The sequence below is a fragment of the Sander vitreus genome, chromosome 4, assembly GCF_031162955.1.
Source record: "Sander vitreus isolate 19-12246 chromosome 4, sanVit1, whole genome shotgun sequence".
NCBI classification, from domain to species: domain Eukaryota; kingdom Metazoa; phylum Chordata; class Actinopteri; order Perciformes; family Percidae; genus Sander; species Sander vitreus.
Genome location: NC_135858.1, coordinates 33537583 through 33560468, shown reverse-complemented (window position 1 = coordinate 33560468; position 22886 = coordinate 33537583). Strand labels below are relative to the sequence as shown.

Genomic DNA, 22886 nt, shown 5'->3' with positions numbered 1-22886 from the left:
AAGCGTGGGGGAAAAACATTATTTAGTTGTCGCCACAGAAGCCGTCACGCTGCAGGTGGGAGAGGAACACACTACAAAGGAGGTTTTCCACAGTAACTGTATTGCAAAAGTAAACAAGGCGGGCAATCATATCATTCAACAACAATATGTTTGTTCCTCCGAATTTGCCATTTCTTGATGTCTTAAAAAAAGTGAGCCGTGATCTCAACAGAATCATCTAAATGCAGAAATATATATATATATATATATATATATATATATATATATATATAAATTCAGGTCAAAAAGGGTTGTAAATACTTACTAGTACTGTAAATAACAGTGAGGGAAGACAGCTACAACAGGTATCATTCACTGTCCTGGCACAGTGGATGCATTTAATGGTCGGACATAGAAAAATAAACCACAACAAAGCAACACACATATTGTACAAATTAAAAACCTGGACAGAGAGAAAAAATAAAAAGTCCCACTGACAGTTTGATCGGAGCGCATCTCATTTCTGAGAAGTGGACGCATCATGGTTTACATGTGTGACTCAAACACTGCTGCTATAGAGTACAGCTCATTAGATATCTGGACAAAATGAAACGCTGTGAAGGACGCAGTTGCTTAGAACTATTATATTAACAATAATAATAATAATAATAATAATAATGTTTCCCATGATAACATTGACACTGAGTGAAGACAGGATGGAGATAAAAACGTTTGCTAATGTAGATTCTTGTGTGTCAAATGTTTGTGATGACACACGCACGCACGCGCGCACACACACACACACACACACACACACACACACACACACACACACACACATCCCAAAAAAATAATAATTGTCTGCTCAGGGTACTTTCACAAGTTGATGAAATATTCAAAAACAGAAACTCTTCAGAATTGTACAAGTATAAAAAGCTACAAACATTAATAAATTACATCACTGACACATAAACACTTCACAAGGTGCTAGTAAAATAACTCCGAAACCCTTCAGGACACTAGAACTGGAACAAGAGGCTGGTCACAGAAACTTGAAGTTTTTTTTTGTTTTTTTGTCCTTTTATATTATATTATTTTTCCCTCAAAGCTTCGTCTCTTGTTCTAACAGAATCACAATACAATTAGCTTTGTGTATGTAAGGCCATATGACAATATAATGTATTCATTTTTCTGTTGTTTTCCAGGCAACACCTTTAAAGGGTAGCTACCAACCTGGACCCTATGTTCCTATGTTTTTGTGTCTAAGTGACTGATGGGAACAACAATCTTTGACATTGGTCCAATATTCAGAGAGATCACTGCAGTCAGCAGTGGTGAAACAAGCTACAATGTAAGTTAATAGGACAATTGTCCAGCTTGTATTTACCTTCACAAAAGTGTTCGTTTTGCCACTGACAGGCTCAGATTAATATTCTAAGTGTCTGACAACATTATGGAAAGGATCACTTCAGAGATAGACCTTTAAAACCTCTTTGAGACCTTTCTGTTCAACCAGAAACAGCTCTGAGGTTTTTTAAAAAAAACAATATTTTTAGCGTGTATAGAGCCAACATATTTTCAAGTGTAAATCGGTAAACTATGTGTTTATTTCAACCAAAATTAGAGTTGTGATGGTTGGAAAAGTGGAAAGACGACCCAAAAACGGCGTTTTATTTTGTTTCTGTCGACTTTGAAGGAAGTGCATTTTACTAAAATGACTGTTCATTTACATGGAGTCTGGTGGGTTTAGCGAACGCAATTTCGTGGATGTTTTATGTTTAAAAAAAGGATCTTACTCTTTAACAGAAAGGTCGACCTCCTTAGAAATCCTTTCCATAATGTCAGACACTTAGAATATTAATCTGAGCCTGTCAGCGGCAAAACAAGCACTTTTGTGAAGGTAAATACAAGCTGGACAATTGCCCTATTAAGTTACATTGTAGCTTGTTTCTCCGCTGCCGACTGCAGCAATCTTGCTTAATACTGGACCAATGTCAAAGATTGTTGTTCCCATCAGTCACTTAGACACCAAAACATAGGAAAATAGGGTCCAGGTTGGAAAAAAAAATGGTAGTTACCCTTTAAATGTAACAGGGGAAATAAATCTCTGCTATTAAAAATAAAAACAAAATAAAAACCCCAAAAATCAGAACTATGCTGTATATCCATGTATATATTTTTATTCATTTATTCATAATTAGCAAAACCGGTAAAAATGTAGAATCAAACCTTAAGGGGAAAGAATACAAAAAGTAGTAATTTAAAAGGCTATGTACAAGCTACATTCTATATATTGTACTGCGTGAAGCTGTAAAAAAACAAACAGGTGCTGCCTGTGAAAGCAAGAGAAGAGCGAAAGTATCCCCATGTAACTGCAGACCTGACATGGATGAGGCTTATCATTAGCTACAGAAATCCTACGCTTCTCATGTCCAAACATCCTGTTTCATACACAGCGGTACTCATGACTGACTTTGTGCTTTACAGTTGAAGTCCCACTTCCTGTTTATGACTCGACACAAATAAATAAATACCACTGCTAGATAGTGCTCTGCAAACCTAAGTGTTAACGCGGTCGATGCACAGAGAATCTTGGTTGGCAATGATAAGCTGCATCCATATAGTAGGAATTAATGTGTAAAAATCCCCCAACCCTGACCCAAGCGCACATGCAACTGAATACATGCAAGGGATACTTTCAAAAAACATATCTTGGAATGACTGCAATGTACTTCTACTTCATGTTTTAGCAACCCCTGATAAACTGACAGCTGTAGTAAAATGAGACATGTTCTCTTAAAAAATATTTATAGTAGGTTCTGTACACTTTAATATCTGAAAGTTATAAAGTATAAGTAGAGGCAAAAACCTATTTGAGTGATGTTCTTCTTAGAAATTGAAAATGCATGATTTTCTTTTTTCTTTTTTTTTTTTTTTTTTTTTTCATTGTTGGCTTTAATCAGTGAAGGAGTGGGGGGGGCGGAGGAGATGTGAGGTGGGGATGAATTCCCAGTCCAACAGCAGTCTTCTCTGCTGCGTGCTACAGGAGGAGCTTTCCATTTCGATGGATCTTTAAAATCTTTCCAAGTCTCTGTTTGGCTGTTGCCATGCCTTTCTTTAGCCGCTTAGCTGTGAAAAGAACACACAAAAAAAGACAGGAGATAAGACGGTAATCTTGGTGCTCGATGGTGTTTTAAGCCCCCACCGTTGACTTCAAGGCACCTAACCCGAACCTTAACCTTAACCCTAACCCTGGCCTAACCCTAGTGCCTGAAAGACGACGTTGGGGACTTAAAACACCAAACGCCAATCTTGGTCCTGCTGCAGTAATAACTGAATTTCTTTCATAGATAAGATCTTTACTCCCCTATGAAGCTAAATAATATATACTAAAACCGTCCGTGTCTAAATGGATGCTTGACAGCTCTGAGTCTTCCTTTCTCCTGCCTTCATACTGGGACTTGGGTTTGTTCCTTGGCCCATTAATACCATCAACTGTCAATCAGTGGGAATGCCTTGAAACTATTGGCAAGAATGCGTCTTCACCTTTAAGCGAAAACACAATCATAATCATTTGTGTTGCAATTCCATCTTTTTCACACATTTAATAGTTCCTTTTAACAGAAACGTTGGGAGTTATTTGAGGTAATAAATACAGATCATTAAATGTAATGTAATGTGAAAAGTCCATTATTAAATGCTTTAACCAGGTCGGTGCAGATGCTTTCTCAGAGTAACTCCATCTGCAGCACCGATCATTTACACCAATCTATAATAGTTCATATAAATGTCTAACATGATGAATATACTTTGCATGCATAAAAGGCAGCAGCTGCTAAACCATACTGTTTATTGCTAATAATTATTAAATACTCATTCCAGTAGTGCTTCATTTTAGGAGCCTGTGGTTTCCTCAGAATTCTTGACAAGTTTCTTGAAAATAATGTAGTTGGTACTGAACATAGGGATAACAACTGCTCAGTGAGTAAATATTCATTCCATATGCTCATTTGGTGATTGGAAAAATGATTCCCCATATATATTGAATAGTATGCTCCTCTGTACACAAATACTTTGCTTATCTGCTGTGACCTACGCCTTTATTAGTTATAGTTATGCAAGCAATTACTTGGAATCAAGCACACCAACTGAACACAGTTCTTTCCAAGAAACTTGCTGAGAAATCCTGAGACACTTTTATTACTTTTGTTGAAAATGTCTATAAAATCAATTCATTCAAAAAATAAATGCATGCAAGAATAATCCAAACAGCTAAAGTTACAAACAGGCCCGGTAGTGAACGGCGCGCTGTTCGCTGTTCAGATATTTCAGTCTGGACCAAAGTGTGGGCTGACGTTACCATCCAACTTGATGCTGCTTATGCCAGGATCAGACTACACGACAGTCACTGTGTAAGACTGAGGGCCCTATTTTAACGATCTAAGCGCACGGCGTGAAGCGCCCTGGCGCAGGTGCGTTTAGGGTGTGTACAAATCCACTTCTGCTAGGTTGACGGCGGAAAAAAGGGTCCGTGTGCCGGGCGCATGGTTCAAAAGGGTTGTACTTAGTGTCTTCATTAATTCATAGCTGTGTTTTGGGCGTAACATGCAATAAACCAATCAGACTGTCATCTCCCATTCCCTTTAAAAGCCAGGCGCATTTGTACTTTGGCGTTATTATGATGGAGGATTTGCACCGTAATATTTTTATTTTTAATCTTTTCCCTGTGTGTGTGTGTGTGTGTGTAACAAGCATAGTGTGCGCGCGCTGTGCACGAGCCTAGGCGCGTTTTACTAATTTGCTGTTAAAATAACAATGAAATGCTGCGTTATTGACTTTAGACCAGGTTTTTGTTGGTCAATGATCACTTCCCGCTGCCTCAAGATAGCAATACGCCCAGAATGCACCTGAACACACCTCCATGTAAGACCAACACGCCCATGGGCGCACAGATGGGCGCAGGTGCATTTGCTATTTAAACGGCGTGGGCGCTGGATGGGAAATTGCGTCGGTCTTAAACTAGCAAAGACACTTGTCTTACACACGGCCTATATTTCTCACTAGTTCACCAGAAACACGTTTTTGGTGAACTATTTTCGTAAAATAAGAGATCGTATCCAGAATGAGCCGCTATTATGGTCGGTTTTGAAATCCGGGAGCCCCACGTAGTGTGGCGTTCGTCCAATCAGGTGCAGCCGTGGTGTTTGCAGGAGGGTGGAGCCTGTTTCCTTTGCTTGTCAGTGGTCACAGTGGAGAGTAACAGATAACTGCTAGCGGCGAGCCCGCTAGCGTGCAATGCTGGGAAGCAAGGCGATCCCTGCCGTGAAATATGGTGTGGACTGTGTGTATCTTTCCTCCAGCGGACAGCGGACAGCAGCAGCAGCAGCGTCTCTCCTTCTTCACCATGGTTACGTATGTGCGCCAGAGAGGGCTCTCTCTTCCTATTGGTCAAAGTCAAGGAACACGTCGTAGAACATGTCACACTAGGCGGAAAAAGCCAACAAAAAAAAAATCCGCCCATGCTAGACTTTCTGCGTCGTGGTGGTGAAGCGTCCCAGACGTTAGGTCGCTGATCTTTGATGATGTCACACTACGAGAGGTAAAGACACGCGTCCGTCGGCCCCCGACCCTCATTATCGGACACCACTTTGAACGTGACGCAATCGCACACAATCGTGCTGAATTTGTGTCGTCTGACCCTGGCATTAGCATAAAGCAAACATGTCTCCAGCTAACTGAAGGTACTGGCCTGAATGGTCTTGCGCCCAGAGAAGCTTTCGTTGTGACTCACCTTTGGCGTCTGCTGACACCCCCCGCTCCCCCTTGGTCACGCTGCTGTTGTTGGTGCTCGTGGAGTTGGTGCTGTTGTTGGGAGAAGAAACTGACGGCCGCCTCTGGCTGAGGAAAACTCCCGGCGCCATGGGCTGTGGCCCTCCCGGCGACTTGACTGTTCCAGTGTTGAACTCGTGGTCCGTCAAGCTGCCGTCTTGGGAGTCCAGATTGTGCTCCGGCGAGCTACTGTCCTGAGAGATTTTCGGGGGCTCCTCAATTACTATTGCCTTCTTTTTGGTGCTTTTCTTCTTCTTCTTAGTTTTCTGCTGCTCCTCCTATTAACACATGTTTTTTTTGTTGAGCAACACTTACAGGAATAGTTACTACTATTAGAGCTGGGCAATATATCGATATTATATCGATATCCTGATGTGAGACTAGATATTGTCTTAGATTTTGGATATCGTAATACGTTACGGAATCGTAATTGTTGTCTTTTCCTGGTTTAAAAGGCTGCATTACAGTAAAGTGATGTCATTTTCTGAACTTACCAGACTGTTGTAACTGTTCTATTATTTGCCTTTACCCACTTCAGTCACTATATCAACATTACTGATGATTATTCATAAAAAATCTCATTGTGTAAATATTTTGTGAAAGCACCAATAGTCGACCTACAATACCGTTGCGGCATCGATATCGAGGTATTTGGTGAAAAATATCGGGATATTTAGTTTTCTCCATATCGCCCAGCCCTAACCACTATTATGTATGACTATTGTCACGATGGCATACCTGATGAGAAAGCTTTGCTGCAGCCGCGGCCAGTCCCGTTTCTATGGAGGCCACTCGGGCTCCGTCTCTCGCCGGCCGCTCCTGTCGAGGAACTGAGGGCCCGACACGGGCTGCCATGACATCCACATACAAGTTTAGAACACATTTAGTGTAGAACTTTCAACTAGATACAGCTGTTTGTTCGTTTTTGCACTATCCCTTGCCGCTGTAACTAATTCCCCCCTATTGCGGGATTAATAAAGAATCTTCAATCTTTCTTAAGTCATTAAGTTTATTTACCTGTCGGGCTGTATGGAGTGTCGTCACTACTTTTCCGTTTTTTCGATCTGGATTTGAAAACAGGATTATCCTCTTCAGACTCCAACGACGGGTAGACTGTAATCAAAAGATGTAACAGATTACGAACATGTCAGGCATGTAAGCTTTTCAATGAGAGGACGTCAAAAATTAAACATTACCGGACAATTATTGTCACACATGTAAAACGCAGAATGTGACTCAGATGCACTTATTTCTGCTTCTCTAAAATGGTGGAAGTTTCCAGTGACAGCATGCAGGACAGCTGTGAGACAGCTGTGGACTGCCCCCTTCTCTCTGCCTGGGCGCAGCACAACCTTTCATTTCTGATAATTGGATGATCAAGATATACAGTATATCAGGAAAACCGCCTGTTTACAAAAGACGAAAAGGGTGCCAGTGTGTGAGGAAACGTTTTACGCTGGACTGAAGACTTCAGGCCGAGAATGTTCGTGCTGCGAACAACTAATTAGACACTAATTTGAAGTTCAAAAAGCATGTCAAATAACAATTCACAACTCATGTTAATGGCTTATTAACAGGCTGGGAGGGTCCGAGCAGCTGTGTTTGGACGGGGCTCAGAAAGGAAACCTTTCAAAAGGAAATACAATCACAAATTGGAGGAACACGAAAGGTTGGATATGGAAAGGAGGCACGAAAAAGAAACAAAAACCCTATCATCTACTCCTAATGAAAAGTTCAAGGCCAAATTTAGAATTAAAGACCCACGTAATGATCCATCAAGGGCCAATCTGTTTTTAACAGCCCCTGTTAGCAGCAGTGAGAATCAGGCATGGCAGATAATTATTTTCTCATTGGTATAACCCTGTGACCCTACTCTGACCTGGGTGAGCTGCATCTGCTGTGCTTTTACAATTCTAATAAAACAAGAACGAGAGGAATAAGTCGTCTTTCGGCGCTTACCATAATCAGAGTCCTTGAAACACGCGTCCATGTGGTCCTGGTCGTCATCGTAATCCAGACTCTCAATACTGCTGCTTTTCCTGGGTTTCTTCGGGAGCCGTTTGGTGGGCCGCTTACCGTTGCCGCCTCCAGCTCCTCCGCTGGACTTCTTGCCGGCCTGCGTGCTGTGAGAGTTGCTCTTCGACTGGCTATTGTTTTTAGACTGGCTGTTGCTCCACGGCTGCTGCAAGCTGTCTGAAGACGACAGGTTGGCCATGGACAGCATGCCCTGAATGGCCTCCTGTGTGCTGGGAGATGCAGGTGGCTGACTGTAAGTACGTCAATAAAAAATACACAACAACACAGCCATTACACAGCAGTCAGCACGCTGGCAGAGGTGAAGAGTGTCTGAGAGAAATAATAGAAGAAAAAAAAAAAAGGCTTTGAAGCCACCACTTGTGCTAATAAGCATCATTTTCATTTGACACCAAATCTGGAAGAGCGACTCTAAATGTCCTTCAGAGACCTGTTATGAATCAGCAATGGAAATATCTTTGCACACATTAAGCAATGAGCAAAGTGACTGTCAAACACTGCTAATGAACAGCGGCCGCTTCAGTCCCCGCACTCGCCACGTTTCCCTATTCAAAGCACTGGAACAATTAACATATTTCAGCTGATGTTTCTTTCTTTCTTTCATTGCTCATTTGTTGCTTTCAGTGTGGTGGAAACAGACCATCAAAAGCTGAGCAGAACAGCAAACAGCAGAGGAGCCTGGAGCATCAAGCTCAACACAAACTGCTGAAACAATCTGCCTAAATTGTTGTTGTGATTTTTCAGCTTGAAGCCAAGTTATGAAATGTAGCTTTTTTTATCCAATTACATCGCCGTTGAGTGGGCCGTTTGTTTGTCAGCGGGTTGCCCCATTAAGGTAGGCGTAAGACCTGAAATTCATTCCAGTGGGGCCATTCAGAGAGTAACGCTGTGCATGTGCTGTAACCCAAGTGTGTTAAGATGTACAGTTCCACAGGGGTTGAAGGACCTGGAGTGAAGAAGCAGAACAAAATGAGGTCAGTCTACCTGTTGGTGCTGTAGTCAATCCCTCCCACTTGCTTGCTCGCCTGCAGGAGGTCAAGAATCCCTGCAGCGCTGCTGCCCTTCTTCTTCACCTTAGAGTTGCGGCTTTTGACTTCAGACTTGGCCTCTGTGTCTATGTGCAGAGTCTCTTCATCCGAGGAGTCCACACTCTGGTTTTTGGACAAAGTGCATGGAGTAGAAATAGACATGAGAGACACAGAGGAATATGGTGTTTGATTTCTCCAGGTCCCTGTGTATTAACTTACTTGAGTCTGATACTGCTCCACTGGGCTGTGATTATGGGGGGCGTGTTTCATCCGAACAGCAGACGGGTGTGGCAATGCGTATGAATACGTGATCGTGGTTCTCTGTTCCTCTTTTAAAATGAATGCGCTGTCGATATCTTCTATAACAGACGCGATGGCAGCCATCTTTGTTGTAAACAAATTCAACCCAAGCGCTCTTTGGTGACATGGTTGATTACGTTACTGTTGATCATCTGTCCATCATCGTATAAAGCCCGCCTTGACAATTGGATTGGTCCAAACCGCTCTGGTTCGGGCATAGTTGCTGCACAACGGCTCAAGTCCAGACTGAACTTCCCAACCTCAAATGTTGTGGGCGGGGCTAAGTTTGGCTGGCATCCAGCCTAGCTACTGTTAACCCCCTTCTGTTAAATAAAGTGGCAGGTTTTATTTGGGCTCGAGTCCATAAATACAGTTAATGAATACGGGCACGGAGAATGGGAACTGAAGGCTCGGTTAGCAACGATTAGCAACGGTTAGCGGTTAGCTCCAGTCAGCTCCGGTTAATTATACTCCATCATAAAGACATGGAAAGGCTCAGCGGCGTTTCTACGGTTAATCAGTACAGTTAATCCCATGGCAAGACCACCAGACGATAGCCTCTGAGCCTGAAGTGAAGCGTTGACGCTGTGTCATGGACGCGGCGCGCGACTTCATGAGGGGGAGGGGCTGGAGGCTGCTGTGTTGATTGGTAAAAAAAAAAAATTCCGATTTTATCTACCTAGGCGGTACTCAATCTACCAGGGGGGGTGCCCAAGTAGAACCCATCTACTGATAGTCAGTGTCAGGATCCCACAGTTTCCTCATTCTTCCTGCTGATGCCTCATGCCTTATCTTCTTAAAGACACATTGATGGCAGTGCATCCCACGACACAGCAGCTTTTAGGCATTTTTCTCAGCTGTTTGCTATCGGACAGAATTGACGCTCTTAATTGCGCTCTGTCTCTATCATAGAAATAAAATGCATAGAAAGGCCATTGAACTGTTTGCTGTGGTCAACATGCGTCAGTGGGGCTGTAGTCTCGCATTGCCAGACCCTTCCTCCACAGCGTTGCGGAGGAGGGTCTGGCTAGTCCACACAGCATTCTGGGATACGAGAAAAATGTGCTCTGGTTAATTGGCATTTCTTTAAACCAATCACAAGTAATGCAAAAACGGCAGCTCTGCAAAATAGCATCGGGAAGGAACTTGTTTTGGTGGAACATGTGTACGTTCAAAAGTTGTTTAAGTCGTGCAACAGAAAACTCAAGATTGGACAGATAGTCTAGCTAGCTGTCTGAATTTACCCTGCAGAGATCTGAGGAGCAGTTAACCATAGTCCTCATAAATCCACCGGAGGTTACAACGCCAACACAAAGAGGAAGGGGACGGACATCCAGCGGAACCAGAGAAATCCCGTAAATGGTCATCGATATAGACTAGTGGGGCTGTAAACTGTGTTGCAGCTGATGTTAGCTTGCTAACTCCGACGCGCCACACTGGTCACACCGCATAGCAACGTGCAAGTTGTTAAATGTGACTCATTTAGCAGCTGGCTCACTGCCTCGTAATGTTACTACTCCACTGCTTGTTTGCCCGTTACTACAAAACCTCACCTCCGCGACTTTCTTGAAGTCGGTTTACACGGAAGTTTGAACGTTACTATGGCAATGGTACACGTAAAAATGGCTGCTGCTCATGGGGGGATGTGGTCCAGTGTTTCATCAGACACTGAACAGTCTCTTCATGTATATACAGTACATAATCACATTACAACTGCTCAAATATTAGCTCCTCCATGGTCAAGGCCATTAGTCTAAGGTGATGTCGTGATACATACCTTGGTCACCAAGGGTTGGAACTTTGGTTTCTTGGCTGGCTGAATGGGTTCTTTGATGTCTGACAAAACTGGGAAGAAAAATGCATTTACTGAGCAACAAACCTAAGTTGTTAATCAAAATATTGTTTCATTATTGATTGTAGGGCTGGGTATCAGTGCTAATATAATACCTGATCACCGGTATTCATAACAATACAATACTTAATTACTGTACAGTACTAAAACTGTGCATTTCCATGACCGTTGGACACTGCAGTTAGACCTAATTCCCTTCATGGAGTGGCCAGCGCTTAAATTTCGTTATTTAAAATTTTGCACCGATTCTTCTGTCCACAATGAGAACACACACTATTTATACGTCATGTTGCTGTTAATCATGTATAGACCACACACAATATAAATTTCATATAATTCGGATGACCTGTGACATCATTAACTCTGACTTCCTGTTGCCACTAGGTTGCCCTACGGCCCTTGGACCAACTCCAGATCTGAGCCAGTGCCTTGATCAAGGGCACTGACTGGAGAACCTAGTATATGTTTTTTGATGGTGGGGGAGCACCCAGAGGGTGCCCATGCAAACATGGGAAGAACATACAAACTCCACACAGAAAGGCCCGGAATGACCTGGATTTGAACCCAGAACCTTCTTTCTGTGAGACCACAGTGCTAACCATTGGGCCACCATGCTTTTTTGAAGCGTAACATGGAAATATGACCCCTTGCCACGTCCACACCATTCAACTCAAAGAGAACTCAAATGCTTCGCAAGATAGCTTTGCCAAGGTCTTGAGATTGTACTGACCAATTTTGAAGTCAACCGGGATAAATCTAATAAATACACTTTGCACATATGTGCAAATATCTTTCATAACTTTCTGAGCACCTTCAGCCCCTCAAAAATGTGATTCATTTGGAGGCGTAATAATAATAATAAGATTTCAAATTTCTTCTAGGGCCTTTGCTGACTAATAAACTAATGATTAGACTGAATTCCCATTTTGTTTCACTTTATTCATTCAGAGGTGATTTTGCTTTTTTATGTCAAATCAAGTCAATTTTATTTATATAGCCCAATATCACAAATCTGCCTCAAGGGTCTTTACAATCTGTACAGCATACAATACCATCTGATCTGTCTTTAGACCCTCGCTTCAGACCAGAAAAAAACTCCCCAAAAAACTGGACAGACAGGAAGTAGATGTCGTGAAGATTAACCAAAAGAAATAAATTACAGTATAGACAGCCCAAAGGACAAATTTACACATCGAATGTAAACATATATGAATTATATTTGTGTTGTGTGAAGCATGTGTAGCTAATGCTCGGAGCTAGTAGATGTCAACAACCTGTGAGGCTGCGACCACCTCATCCATCCATTTTTATGGGCATTTTTTCTGTTGCTATTTTCCATGGGTGAAGCGAGCTAGCTAGCTATGTAGGAAGATGATGTCTCAACTGGAACAAGGCTGGTTTTAACCATTTATGTACCCAAATATACCAAAATGCTTAATACATTAGTATTTATATATACATTTGTTTATACACACACTTAAGTAAAATAAATTCCCTCATTTCAAGAAAAGGAATTCACAAAAATACTTTTTGAAGGTGTGGAAACCATTTTTGATATTGCTTGATGAGTAAATGTCCGATTTGTGTGTTTGCTGCTATGCTACGCCCTAAAGCCCAGTTCAGACCAAAGATTCGCGATGAGACGAAACCGCTTTAGAACGTCGCAGGGAAAAGTTGCAGTGACTCAGCTGTTTAAGTCTCCAGAGGCTGGTTTTAGAACGTAAGAGATGTTTCCTGTTTCAACAGCCAATAGAGAAGTCTACTGGTAAAGTCAGCAATAAACTATAGAAATGAAATGATCCATAATCCATTTTATTTTTATGTTACAAACAGCTGGTTGAAATGGCAGAGTTTCAGACTGAGCTTCAACAACCGCCTGAAAGCACGGTAAAGTTACATGGTGGAGCGAGATAGAGAGAGACTGAAGAGAGGGAGCGCCCAGCGGAGTTAGAACAAAGTAGTGAATCAGAGAAATAAAAGGTGTTTTCGCCGATTCATCACTAGAAATGTAACTGTAGCAAGCATCTCACTATCACTAACGGTATCCACATTCATTAGATGAAACAAATGATATACCCAGCTACAAAAAAGCCTAAAAGTCCGAAGTTAGAACAGAAGTACAAAGAGGCGTTGTCATGATGATGGATGATACACCGTCTCGTCTCGTCTCATTGGTGTTAACTGGCAGCTTTCAGAACGCTGCGGACCGGGTCGTTGCAAGAAGTTGCAAGTTTCAACTCGTGTCGTCGCCAATCTTTGGTCTGAACTGGGCTTTAATCTGAGCATGCTGTGATCTTGCACTCTGATACTTTGGCAGCCCTTCACCTATGTGTGTGTGTGTGTGTGTGTGTGTGGTTTGGTTTTTGTTTGTTTTTTGTTTGTCTGCTTTTGCTTTTTTTTCATTGTTGTCTTGTCTAGTTTACTGTGTGACTGTTATGAGAAAAATTGAAAATAAAGTATAAAAAAAAAAGAACAAAATAAAAATAAATAAATTCCCTCATATAGACCCAATCACAATGTTTGTTTACAATTACTTCCGGGTAAAAACCTCCTGCGTCCCGCACATACAATTTAACAGCACTGAGCAAACGGGGATGGGGAACAACTGGATCTACCTCTCATCTCATTCAATACTTTCACTAACATTAGGTTGGAGACTAAAGAAAATGACACCACCAAAACTTCACATAGCTCCACAAATCAACTGATATTTGTCTGCCTGGAAGTGATTTTTGGTTGTTATTATAAAACAAGTAGATCCCGACCAGACAGTCTGATTGGTCAACTAGACATTTAGAACATGCTCATATCAGCATGACAGCACACCCAGAGCCATTTGAGCACACTTGGCGCATCACTTAAAATATCACTCCGCCATTTCTCTGTCAACATTACGGAGTTGAATTAAAAAACTGTTTCAAAACATTTGTATTCATGTAAGTAATGCAGGAACCACAGTGGAACACACAAAAGCTCTCCAACCAGTATATAAAGTGATTCATCGGAATTAAACGACTCATTTGTTACAACGCTCTGACGTTAACCTTCACTGGATATGTTTGGATCAGCTGTACCCATGTAGAAAATAGCTGTTAAATGTGATTTTCGCGGACATACAGGAGCTATGTGTTGATGGAGAAAAAAAAAAATTTCAGCACACATCTTAGTTACAACAAGATAGAGCTAGCAAAGCAGTTTTGTGGTTATAGTTATTCAGTTTGAGAAGTCCCACGATCTCCACAAAGCTAACGTTAGCTTAAGTTAGCTGCTGACTAACGTTTTACAGGGACCGGAGTTTGTCTCTGTTGTTTGAAGTTCGCGGACGTTTAGTATCTAAATCTATCCATGGAAAAAAATATTTTTTTCAGCAGATATCTAAGTTATAACAGGATAGAGCTAGCAAAGCAGTTTGGTGTTTATATGTGCGGTAGTTATTAAGTTTGGGAAATCCCACAATCTCTACAAAGCTAACGTTAGCTTAAGTTGACTGGCTGACTAAACAGGGAGGGACTAGAAATTGTCTCTGTTGCTTTTTATGTTTTATTTTGAGAGCGAATTGCCCCACAACATGAATACAGTTTGATTATAACTTTTATTTTGTTGGTAAACGTTGTTATAACTTCAGTGATGCTTACGAATCTCCTAGCCGCATTACTGTCGTGCCAATAATGACGTTAAATCAAACCCTCTCGTGTAATATTGCTTAGGTGAAACATCGCGGTGATTTAGTCTATAGACCAGGAAATATTGGATCAAAGAATGAGCAAATCTAATAATCTGACCAATTCAATGATGATTTTCAAAACATTTCTACAGACACATTCATACATCAACAAAGAAAAAGTATTGAGGTTTAATAAACTGAAACACTACACTAAATACTCACAGGACAGATCTCTCTTGACAGTGTTCTTTTTCCGCCTGATGGGGAATTCGTCAATCTTCAGCTCCCCCTCATCTGAGACATACTCATACTCGTCTCTCACTGGTTTGGTTTTGTCCTCTTTTAGGTTTTGTAATGATCCAAAAACACTTGAGTTGGTCTGAGGTTTCAGCGTCTTGGAGCTGAAGAGGAAACCACAGGACAATAAGGGAGTGATACAAGGCTCAGTCTAATGGGTATGGTGATGATAGCCACATAGCTCCATAATCACCATAATACACAGAAGGTTAACATGCTCTCCTCTCCGAAGACCTTTCATGAAATGTTTGTATGGTAATCCCAGCCATTCCATACATACCCAAGCATTTTCTTGTGAGACATAGTAAAGCTGAATCTGTCCTTATTGCCCAACAGCGGCGTTCTGTCAAATTTGCACTCTTCCTCCATTTTCAGCAGGGAATCGGGTTTACTGTTCTGTAAAATTCAAAAAGAATGTAATTACCATATTAACTTAGCACACAACAGCATCTTTAGTGACAAACTTACTCCTTCAGATTTCAGTCCTGGTTGATTTAGAATTTATATTTGAGTAAAAACAATGGAATCATGCTGAGCGAATAGAAACCGGATGCATCTCATTCTGTTTCTATAGACTGGAGTCTTGTTGTTGATACATGAGCTTCAAATGTTCAGAATTGTGTGCACAGTTCCATTTGTGTGTATACAATGGAGAAAAACTGTTTATGTTCACACTTGGTGTCTTTTATTAAGCTGTTTTACATTTTATTAATATTTGTTTTCAAAAAAGTCGCCACCGCTGACTCTTTTTCTGCAGCTTGAACCATCTTTTTGAAGTTGAAAGAAGTTAATCTTTTCTGAAAAAAAAACACCCTACATCAAGCCCTTTTTTGACAGCCGACCAATGACAAGCGGAGTAGCCATTAACATAGTCGTTTCCATAACAACAAGAAAAAATGGAGTCGGAGCACAGCGAGTTATATGGTATGACCGGGTGCTCCCTGTACAGAGAACTCACTTTGTTTTATCTAATGTTAGCACCGCTCTCGCTCTCTCTGTTTTTCTCTAGCTCACTCCACCACTTTGTTTAAGCTAACGTTAGCACCGCTCTCTCATTCTCTGTTCTTTCTCTAGCTCATTGCACCACTTTGTTTTATCTGTTAGCACCGCTCTCTCTCTCTCTGTTCTTTCTCTAGCTCGCTCCACCACTTTGTTTAATCTAACGTTAGCACCGCTCTCTCTCTCTCTCTGTTCTTTCTCTAGCTCACTGCACCACTTTGTTTTATCTAATGTTAGTACCTCTCTCTCTCTGTTCTTTCTCTAGCTCACTGCACCACTTTGTTTTATCTAACGTTAGCACCTCTCTCTCTCTCTGATCTTTCGCTAGCTCGCGCCATCTCTTTGTTTTATCTAACATTAGCACCTCTCTCTTTCTCTTGCTCTCTCTCTGTTCTTTCTCTGGCTCGCTCCACCACTTTGTTTTATCTGTTAGCACCGCTCTCTCTCTCTCTGTTCTTTCTCTAGCTCGCTCCACCACTTTGTTTTATCTAACGTTAGCACCGCTCTCTCTCTCTCTCTCTGTTCTTTCTCTAGCTCGCTCCACCACTTTGTTTAATCTAACGTTAGCACCGCTCTCTCTCTCTCTCTGTTCTTTCTCTAGCTCGCTCCACCACTTTGTTTAATCTAACGTTAGCACCGCTCTCTCTCTCTCTCTCTCTCTCTCTCTCTCTGTTCTTTCTCTAGCTCGCTCCACCTCTTTGTTTTATCTAACGTTAGCACCTCGCTCTCTCTCTCTCTGTTCTTTCTCTAGCTCGCTCCACCACTTTGTTTTATCTAACGTTAGCACCGCTCTCTCTCTCTCTGTTCTTTCTCTAGCTCGCTCCACCACTTTGTTTTAATCTAACGTTAGCACCGCTCTCTCTCTCTCTCTGTTCTTTCTCTAGCTCGCTCCACCTCTTTGTTTAATCTAACGTTAGCACCTCTCTCTCTCTTTCTGTTCTTTCTCTAGCTCGCTCCACCACTTTGTTTAATCTAATGTTAGCACCGCACTCTCTCTCTCTCTCTCTGTTCTTTCTCTAGCTCGCTCCACCTCTTTGTTTAATCTAACGTTAGCACCTCTCTCTCTCTCTCTCTCTGTTCTTTCTCTAGCTCCCACCACCACTTTGTTTTATCTAACGTTAGCACCTCTCTCTCTCTGTTCTTTCTCTAGCTTGCTCCACCACTTTGTTTTATCTGACGTTAGCTTTAGCACCGCTCCACAAAACACTCTAGGATACTGTAGCAGTAGCTGTTGTTATAGCAACAAAACTTTTTTTACAACAAAAGTGCCTTAGTCAACTTTTTCTTGTCAAAAAAGAGGCAGTTTCGGAGAAATGTCACGCCAGACACCCAGTTGGTAATAATGAAAATATATAAATCTTCAGTACTTTCATCAGTGGGCCATATGCTCAATCAACATTGTGGTACCTCCTTGAGTGATAGGTAGTGACTTAACAGACATTTAAATAAAAAAAAGAATTCCAGATTACAGCAGCACTTATCAATATTTATTATATTAAAAATAGCTCATATGACTAAGTGTAATGTTAAAGAGGGCCGAGCCACAGCTCAGTTTCTCAGCTCTGGTCTGGTTTCCAGCAGCAACAGCAGTTTTGAGTGAATAAAATATGAGCTGCTCACAGACACAGTCAGAGATGAGCCAGTGAAGCCAGCGGAGCATTTAGCAGCTAAAGACAGAGAGGTTTTCCTCAGAAACATGGCTCCCAATAAGTGCTAATGTCGCTCTGTGTTTGCCAACATGTTTTATAAGGTTATGATACGTCAAATGTGTTTACAGCTTATCAAAATAAATATATCTGGGTCACAACAACCTAAAAGAAACCTTTTCAAAAGTGTTCAAACACAAACATGGGATCGAATTTTCCGAGTTTCACAATGTGGCTTCAACCCTTGACCTTTAATTCATGCAATTGTAATTAAATATATCCAACTATGCATGTACTTTCCTTTATAACTCATGTCACTATCCCCTCCATAACAATGAATAATAAGTCTGTCTCCCTTTTTATTTTTTTAATCTCTTTATCTCAGATGTTATTGTCTTTTTGCCAACCACGTACCAATAGAATCTGCTGGTATTACATAACATTTAATAATCAACACATTTTCTTCCTGTTTAAGTATTTTGACTCCCCAAATGTACTCAATAATAAACTCAAATAATCATCTTTTCAACACTATGGCTCCCTTCCACTTACTCTGAGTCATAATTAAACAATACAAAAACCCTGCTAGGAATAAGGATAAATACTGTAGCTGCAATGGACTGAAATCAACGTATCAAGTCAAGACGTGTTTGGATTTTAATGCCTGGTATTAGACGGAGAGTGAAAAAACATATGATGAGTACTTGTCTAATCAATTAATGATATTCACTTATGACATATTTAAACTAAGCCACATTTACTAAGAGGAATGCAACACTGCTGCCATAAAAAAATCACCACTGAGCAGACTGTGTAATTAACTGAAATCCAAGAATATACATTTTCAAATATTCACTCCACAACCACTTTGACTCCTAAATTAAAGGCATGTGACAACGCGGCATAACCTGAAACCGTCTCCCGCATTCTTGTAATGGACAGTAAGGTACGGTGGAGGCCTAACTGCCCTGCACACGACACAGAGGAGCTCTCCAGTGACCTTGGTAACCATCTAACAGGGTCTCCGCTCCATCTGCAAATGTTTGGCCCGATGGGAAGGAGCAGTTGGATGGAGATCTGCAGGCATTCCACAGCAGTTTAAGTTTTCCATGAAACCAAAGCCCTCCAATGTCTTAAAATTACACTTTTGCTCCAAAAACCCTCCCCCTGTTTTTCAGCAATAACGATACAACAAGATTTTTTTTTTTTATAAAGATGAGGGCATATGTAAATACTTAGAAGGAAGGCAGTGGATATGGACGTGGTGTAATTCCATTAGGTAAACTCTGGGAGGGAGGCTGGATGTTTCTCTGATGAGCTGCAGGCCTCCAATGTGCGACTTGGCCACATCATTATTTTTGCTGATTGCTTTGAAGTGAAGTGTGCAAATCCCTTATGGATGGTCCGACATTTTTTTTTTCTTCCTGTTCAGCTGCTCAGCTTGTGACTTTCACAACAGTTTGAGCCGCCTATAATAGGACTGTGATATTATTTAACAAGCGGAGATGCTCTTACCTTATACTTCCATTTTGCTTCAGTCTTGTTTTTATTCTGCTCTCTGATTTCAAACTTCTCCACGTTGTTCTGCTTCGATATTTCCTTCTCTGATATACTCAGGACGTTCTTCACAGCCTGAAGGAAGACACAACTATTATTAAGAGTAACTACAGTATGGGTTGCTTTTACTATTCTGCATATGTGGTTACTTTCGACAAGCTTTCCGCTGGAAGGGATGCGGAATCCGCTCCCATTTCCATCTACAGTACACTCACCTTCATCTTTTTCGGCTGGTCCATTTTACTTAAGATGTCTTTCGCGTGGGACTCAAGGGCTGCGAAGCTGGAGGGTTTAGGAGGCGGTGAGGACTCTTTTGCTTTCTTCGCTTTCTTCTTTCCTCCCTCCTTGACCTTCGGCACCTTCGGAGGTTTGGGCATCTTTGGGGGTTTGGGAGGCTTGGGAGGTTTGGGGGGTTTGGAAGCTTTCTTTCTGGGTTTCTCTCTGCTGGGCGAGGGGACATGGGCCGGGGAGACGGGCTCTTCGGGCTCCGAGTGGGTGGACGGGGGCTCCTCCACAGGTACCTTCACGCTGGGCTCACTCTTAATGGCTTTTGTTGCATTCTAGAAGTGAAAGCAGGGAATGCAACGTGTGAAGTAAGCTGTCATTTTGGAATCTGCAATTTGAGCCTCACTGAACTGGGGCTGAAATTATTAGTTAATTGATCAATGGGTTGATTGCATTTTTGTTTTAAATAACTACATAAAGACATTATTTATTTATTAAGTAACAAAACGATGACTGGAGGCATCACTCACATCACTCTGGTACCTTGTGATTGCCATTTGTCATGTGCATGAATGGTTACAAAAAAAAGAGATTTTATTTATATCACAAGTTTGACACTAGTTCACCTGCTGGAGAAGCTAACATTAATAGTCCAGGACTATCATGTCACCGATTACATTATAATAAATATAAACCTCTCATGTGTTGTCCATAACAGGGTCAGATTTTTCTGAATTTCCTTGTGTTCCTAAATGTATACTGCCTTGAAAATAATAAATTCCAAAATGTCATTATTTTCTTTTTTTTCCCTCTCTTTTAAAAAAAAAAAAAAAAAAAAAACGCCTTCCACTCTTCAACAAGATAACCTTTTAACATTAGCATAAAGTTGGATGCTACTATCTCTTAACCTGACTCCGCCAGATGAATTGCTTCGCATTTGCTCGGCATATCCATCTGGGAACTTTCCGTTGGAGAACTTTTGGGAAGGGGCGAAAATACTGGTTAGCTGATTGGATAAACCATCTGTCTATCACTAACCTGACTCCGCCAGATAGCTTGCAAGATCAGGGCGGTCTCCCGAGGCTTATTTTCTTCTCGACTAGCGGAGCCAGTTGATATATCAAACTCTTGCCGAAACACGTCGAGAGAAGAGCAAAAACATCTTTTCCTCCGAGAAAAGCCACCAGTGCCGTTTTTTTGCTCTTCTTTCAATGAAGGAATACATTCTAATTCGGATAAAACTTGCGCGATAGCTACGCTCATCTCATCCGTGGAAGCCGCCATGTTGTTTAGACTGAACAGTCGCTTCTCGTTGCGTCACGCCTAAACCCACCTCAAAACCAACGCTGATTGGTCGGTCGTTTGGCAAACGGCTCCAACTTTTCTCTGTCCCAAGATGCCAGACTGATCTGTGAGTGGAAAACTGGGCTAACTATCTCTCACGTTAGTTTATAAAAGACTGAAGATAAAGTTATATTTGCCTCGTAGGAGTTGAACTTTGCCTTTTCTGTGTGGCTTTCTTGCTGAACATTTCACAGTTAACTTTCACGCTTTTGTGACAGCAAAGGAAGTGGCGCACCTGTCACCCGGCTCTCTTCCCGTGCAATTTCTAAAGCTACAAGCAGAGAAGCTAAAACACTAACACTAAGTATGTCCTGTGGGTCAAAGGAGAATAAAGCCATGGGGGTCACTAAAATGAAAAGGGTTCATCCTCTGGGGAGCAGGAATATTCTGTATGTAATATTATGTTGACACAGGGAGCTGATTTTGGCAGTGAAGCAAAGTCTATAAATCCACAGTCATTAGGTAACTTGACGTGTTGCTTTGGTGCTCCAACAAAAGTCATCATAAATATCCAGTAGACATGATTGCAGTCTAAACAGTAATGAGTTAAGACTCTCAGATCGCACAAAGGAACATCACCATGTTGACGTAAACATCGAAACGGTCCTTTCTTACTGCCAACGAGTAAAAGTACCCGAAACCTTTGGAGAACGGTTGATCACGTTATAACCAAAATGAAATGAGAATACCTCTGACAGTCTGATCTCTTTGGCAAGATCCTTAATGAGCTGTGATGGTTTCATGTTCTCTGGGAGCTCGTCTTCATGTTCCAAGAGTGCCTATCACAAGAAAAACAAACAGGACTGTCATTACTTTGAATAACAGTTTCGATAGACAACTGACACACGTATCCTCGCGTGTCCATACCTGCTTTTTAGTCCAAGCTCTGAAGGCTCCATTGATGATTTTGGCACCATGTATCAGGTATGGGGCCGGTTGCTTATTTGCTTTATGTAAACCTGCAGAAAAAAAGTAAACGCAAATGTTAGCATTGAATAAATCCTGACTGTTAAACTTTCACAAAACTTTCACCTCTCACAAAACAAAAGACTAGATGAGCTGACACAGAGACACCGTGTCAAGTTATTGGATTGTGTCAACAGTGTGTTTGGACAAACTGTCCTGCTCCCAGAATCAACCAGAGCTGAGCTCCCAAACAGCCAAGCTGACATGTTAAGCCCAGTTTGGACCAAAGATTTGCGAGACAAGACCATTTTAGAACAGAGGCTCGGCGGCCGCGAGCACGGTATGTGGCCACGCGAGCTAGAGAGAGACTGAAGAGAGGGAGCGGCGTTAGAACAAAGCCGCCAATTTAGAGAAATGAAATGCATTTTCGCCGATTCATCACTAGCAATGCAACTGTAGCAAGCATCTCACTATGACTAACGTTACCCACATTCAGATTTAGACGCAACAAATGATATATCCAGCTACAGAAAAGCCTGAAAGTCGGAAGTTAGAACAGAAGTACAAAGAGTTGTTGCTATGGATATGATACACCGTCTTGTCTCATTGGTGTGAACTGGCAGCTTTCACAACGCTGCGGAGCGGAGACTTGCAAGTAGTTGCCATTTTTTTTGCAAATCTTTGGTCTGAACTGGACTTCAGAGTCAACTCTCACGCACTCTGGATCCCTGTGTATCAGCTCCATGACTCCTGGAGCCATTGTATATACACAGTACATACGTTTGTTTTATTTACAACCCAATGATGTCAGTGTGGCACAAGAGGAAAAACACTTCCTGACTGCTTTCTGTATTTATTGGTCATCACCAGCTACAACAGTGAACTGCATTTCCCAGGTGTACGTGAAGAAAGAGCCAGTGTGCCCACTTGATGTCATGAGAAGCTTTCCCCTAAGCATGTTTTAAAAAGTAAAAAAAAAAAATGTGGGTTTAAACTATTAAGACGTTGTGTTTTTAAGAATTGTGATTAAAATATACAGAGTTTTGCAGGCCAGGGCTCTCTGGACAAACTTTGTAAGGCCTTATTTGTTTCTACATGAACTCCAACATTATGTGTTATTTGTTAGCCGACATATTCACAGATACCAATATGGCTGCAACAAGCGGATATCAGCCAGACCCACACGATGACTCACCAGGTCAAATTCAACTGCTTTATAATGTGGA

At 41.6% G+C, this 22886-nt stretch overlaps 1 protein-coding gene across 2 annotated transcripts in view; it reads right to left on the bottom strand.

The window, feature by feature from the left end:
• Positions 1 to 2143: 2143 nt before the first annotated feature.
• Positions 2144 to 22886, bottom strand: part of phf2 (PHD finger protein 2) — a 39027-nt gene continuing 18284 nt past the window's right edge. The window contains exons 10-22 of one of the 2 annotated variants that reach the window (XM_078249404.1): positions 21622 to 21713; positions 21444 to 21533; positions 19401 to 19745; positions 19144 to 19260; positions 15264 to 15379; positions 14909 to 15087; positions 10948 to 11015; positions 8827 to 8993; positions 7768 to 8054; positions 6826 to 6921; positions 6547 to 6656; positions 5771 to 6086; positions 2144 to 3108 (exon numbers count right to left, since the gene is read on the bottom strand). In XM_078249404.1, the coding sequence (XP_078105530.1) occupies positions 3020 to 3108; positions 5771 to 6086; positions 6547 to 6656; positions 6826 to 6921; positions 7768 to 8054; positions 8827 to 8993; positions 10948 to 11015; positions 14909 to 15087; positions 15264 to 15379; positions 19144 to 19260; positions 19401 to 19745; positions 21444 to 21533; positions 21622 to 21713 (2072 nt within the window). In that variant the 3' untranslated portion in view covers positions 2144 to 3019. Of the gene's footprint in view, positions 3109 to 5770; positions 6087 to 6546; positions 6657 to 6825; positions 6922 to 7767; positions 8076 to 8826; positions 8994 to 10947; positions 11016 to 14908; positions 15088 to 15263; positions 15380 to 19143; positions 19261 to 19400; positions 19746 to 21443; positions 21534 to 21621; positions 21714 to 22886 lie in introns of both variants that reach the window. The other variant, XM_078249403.1, reaches the window with a different exon arrangement.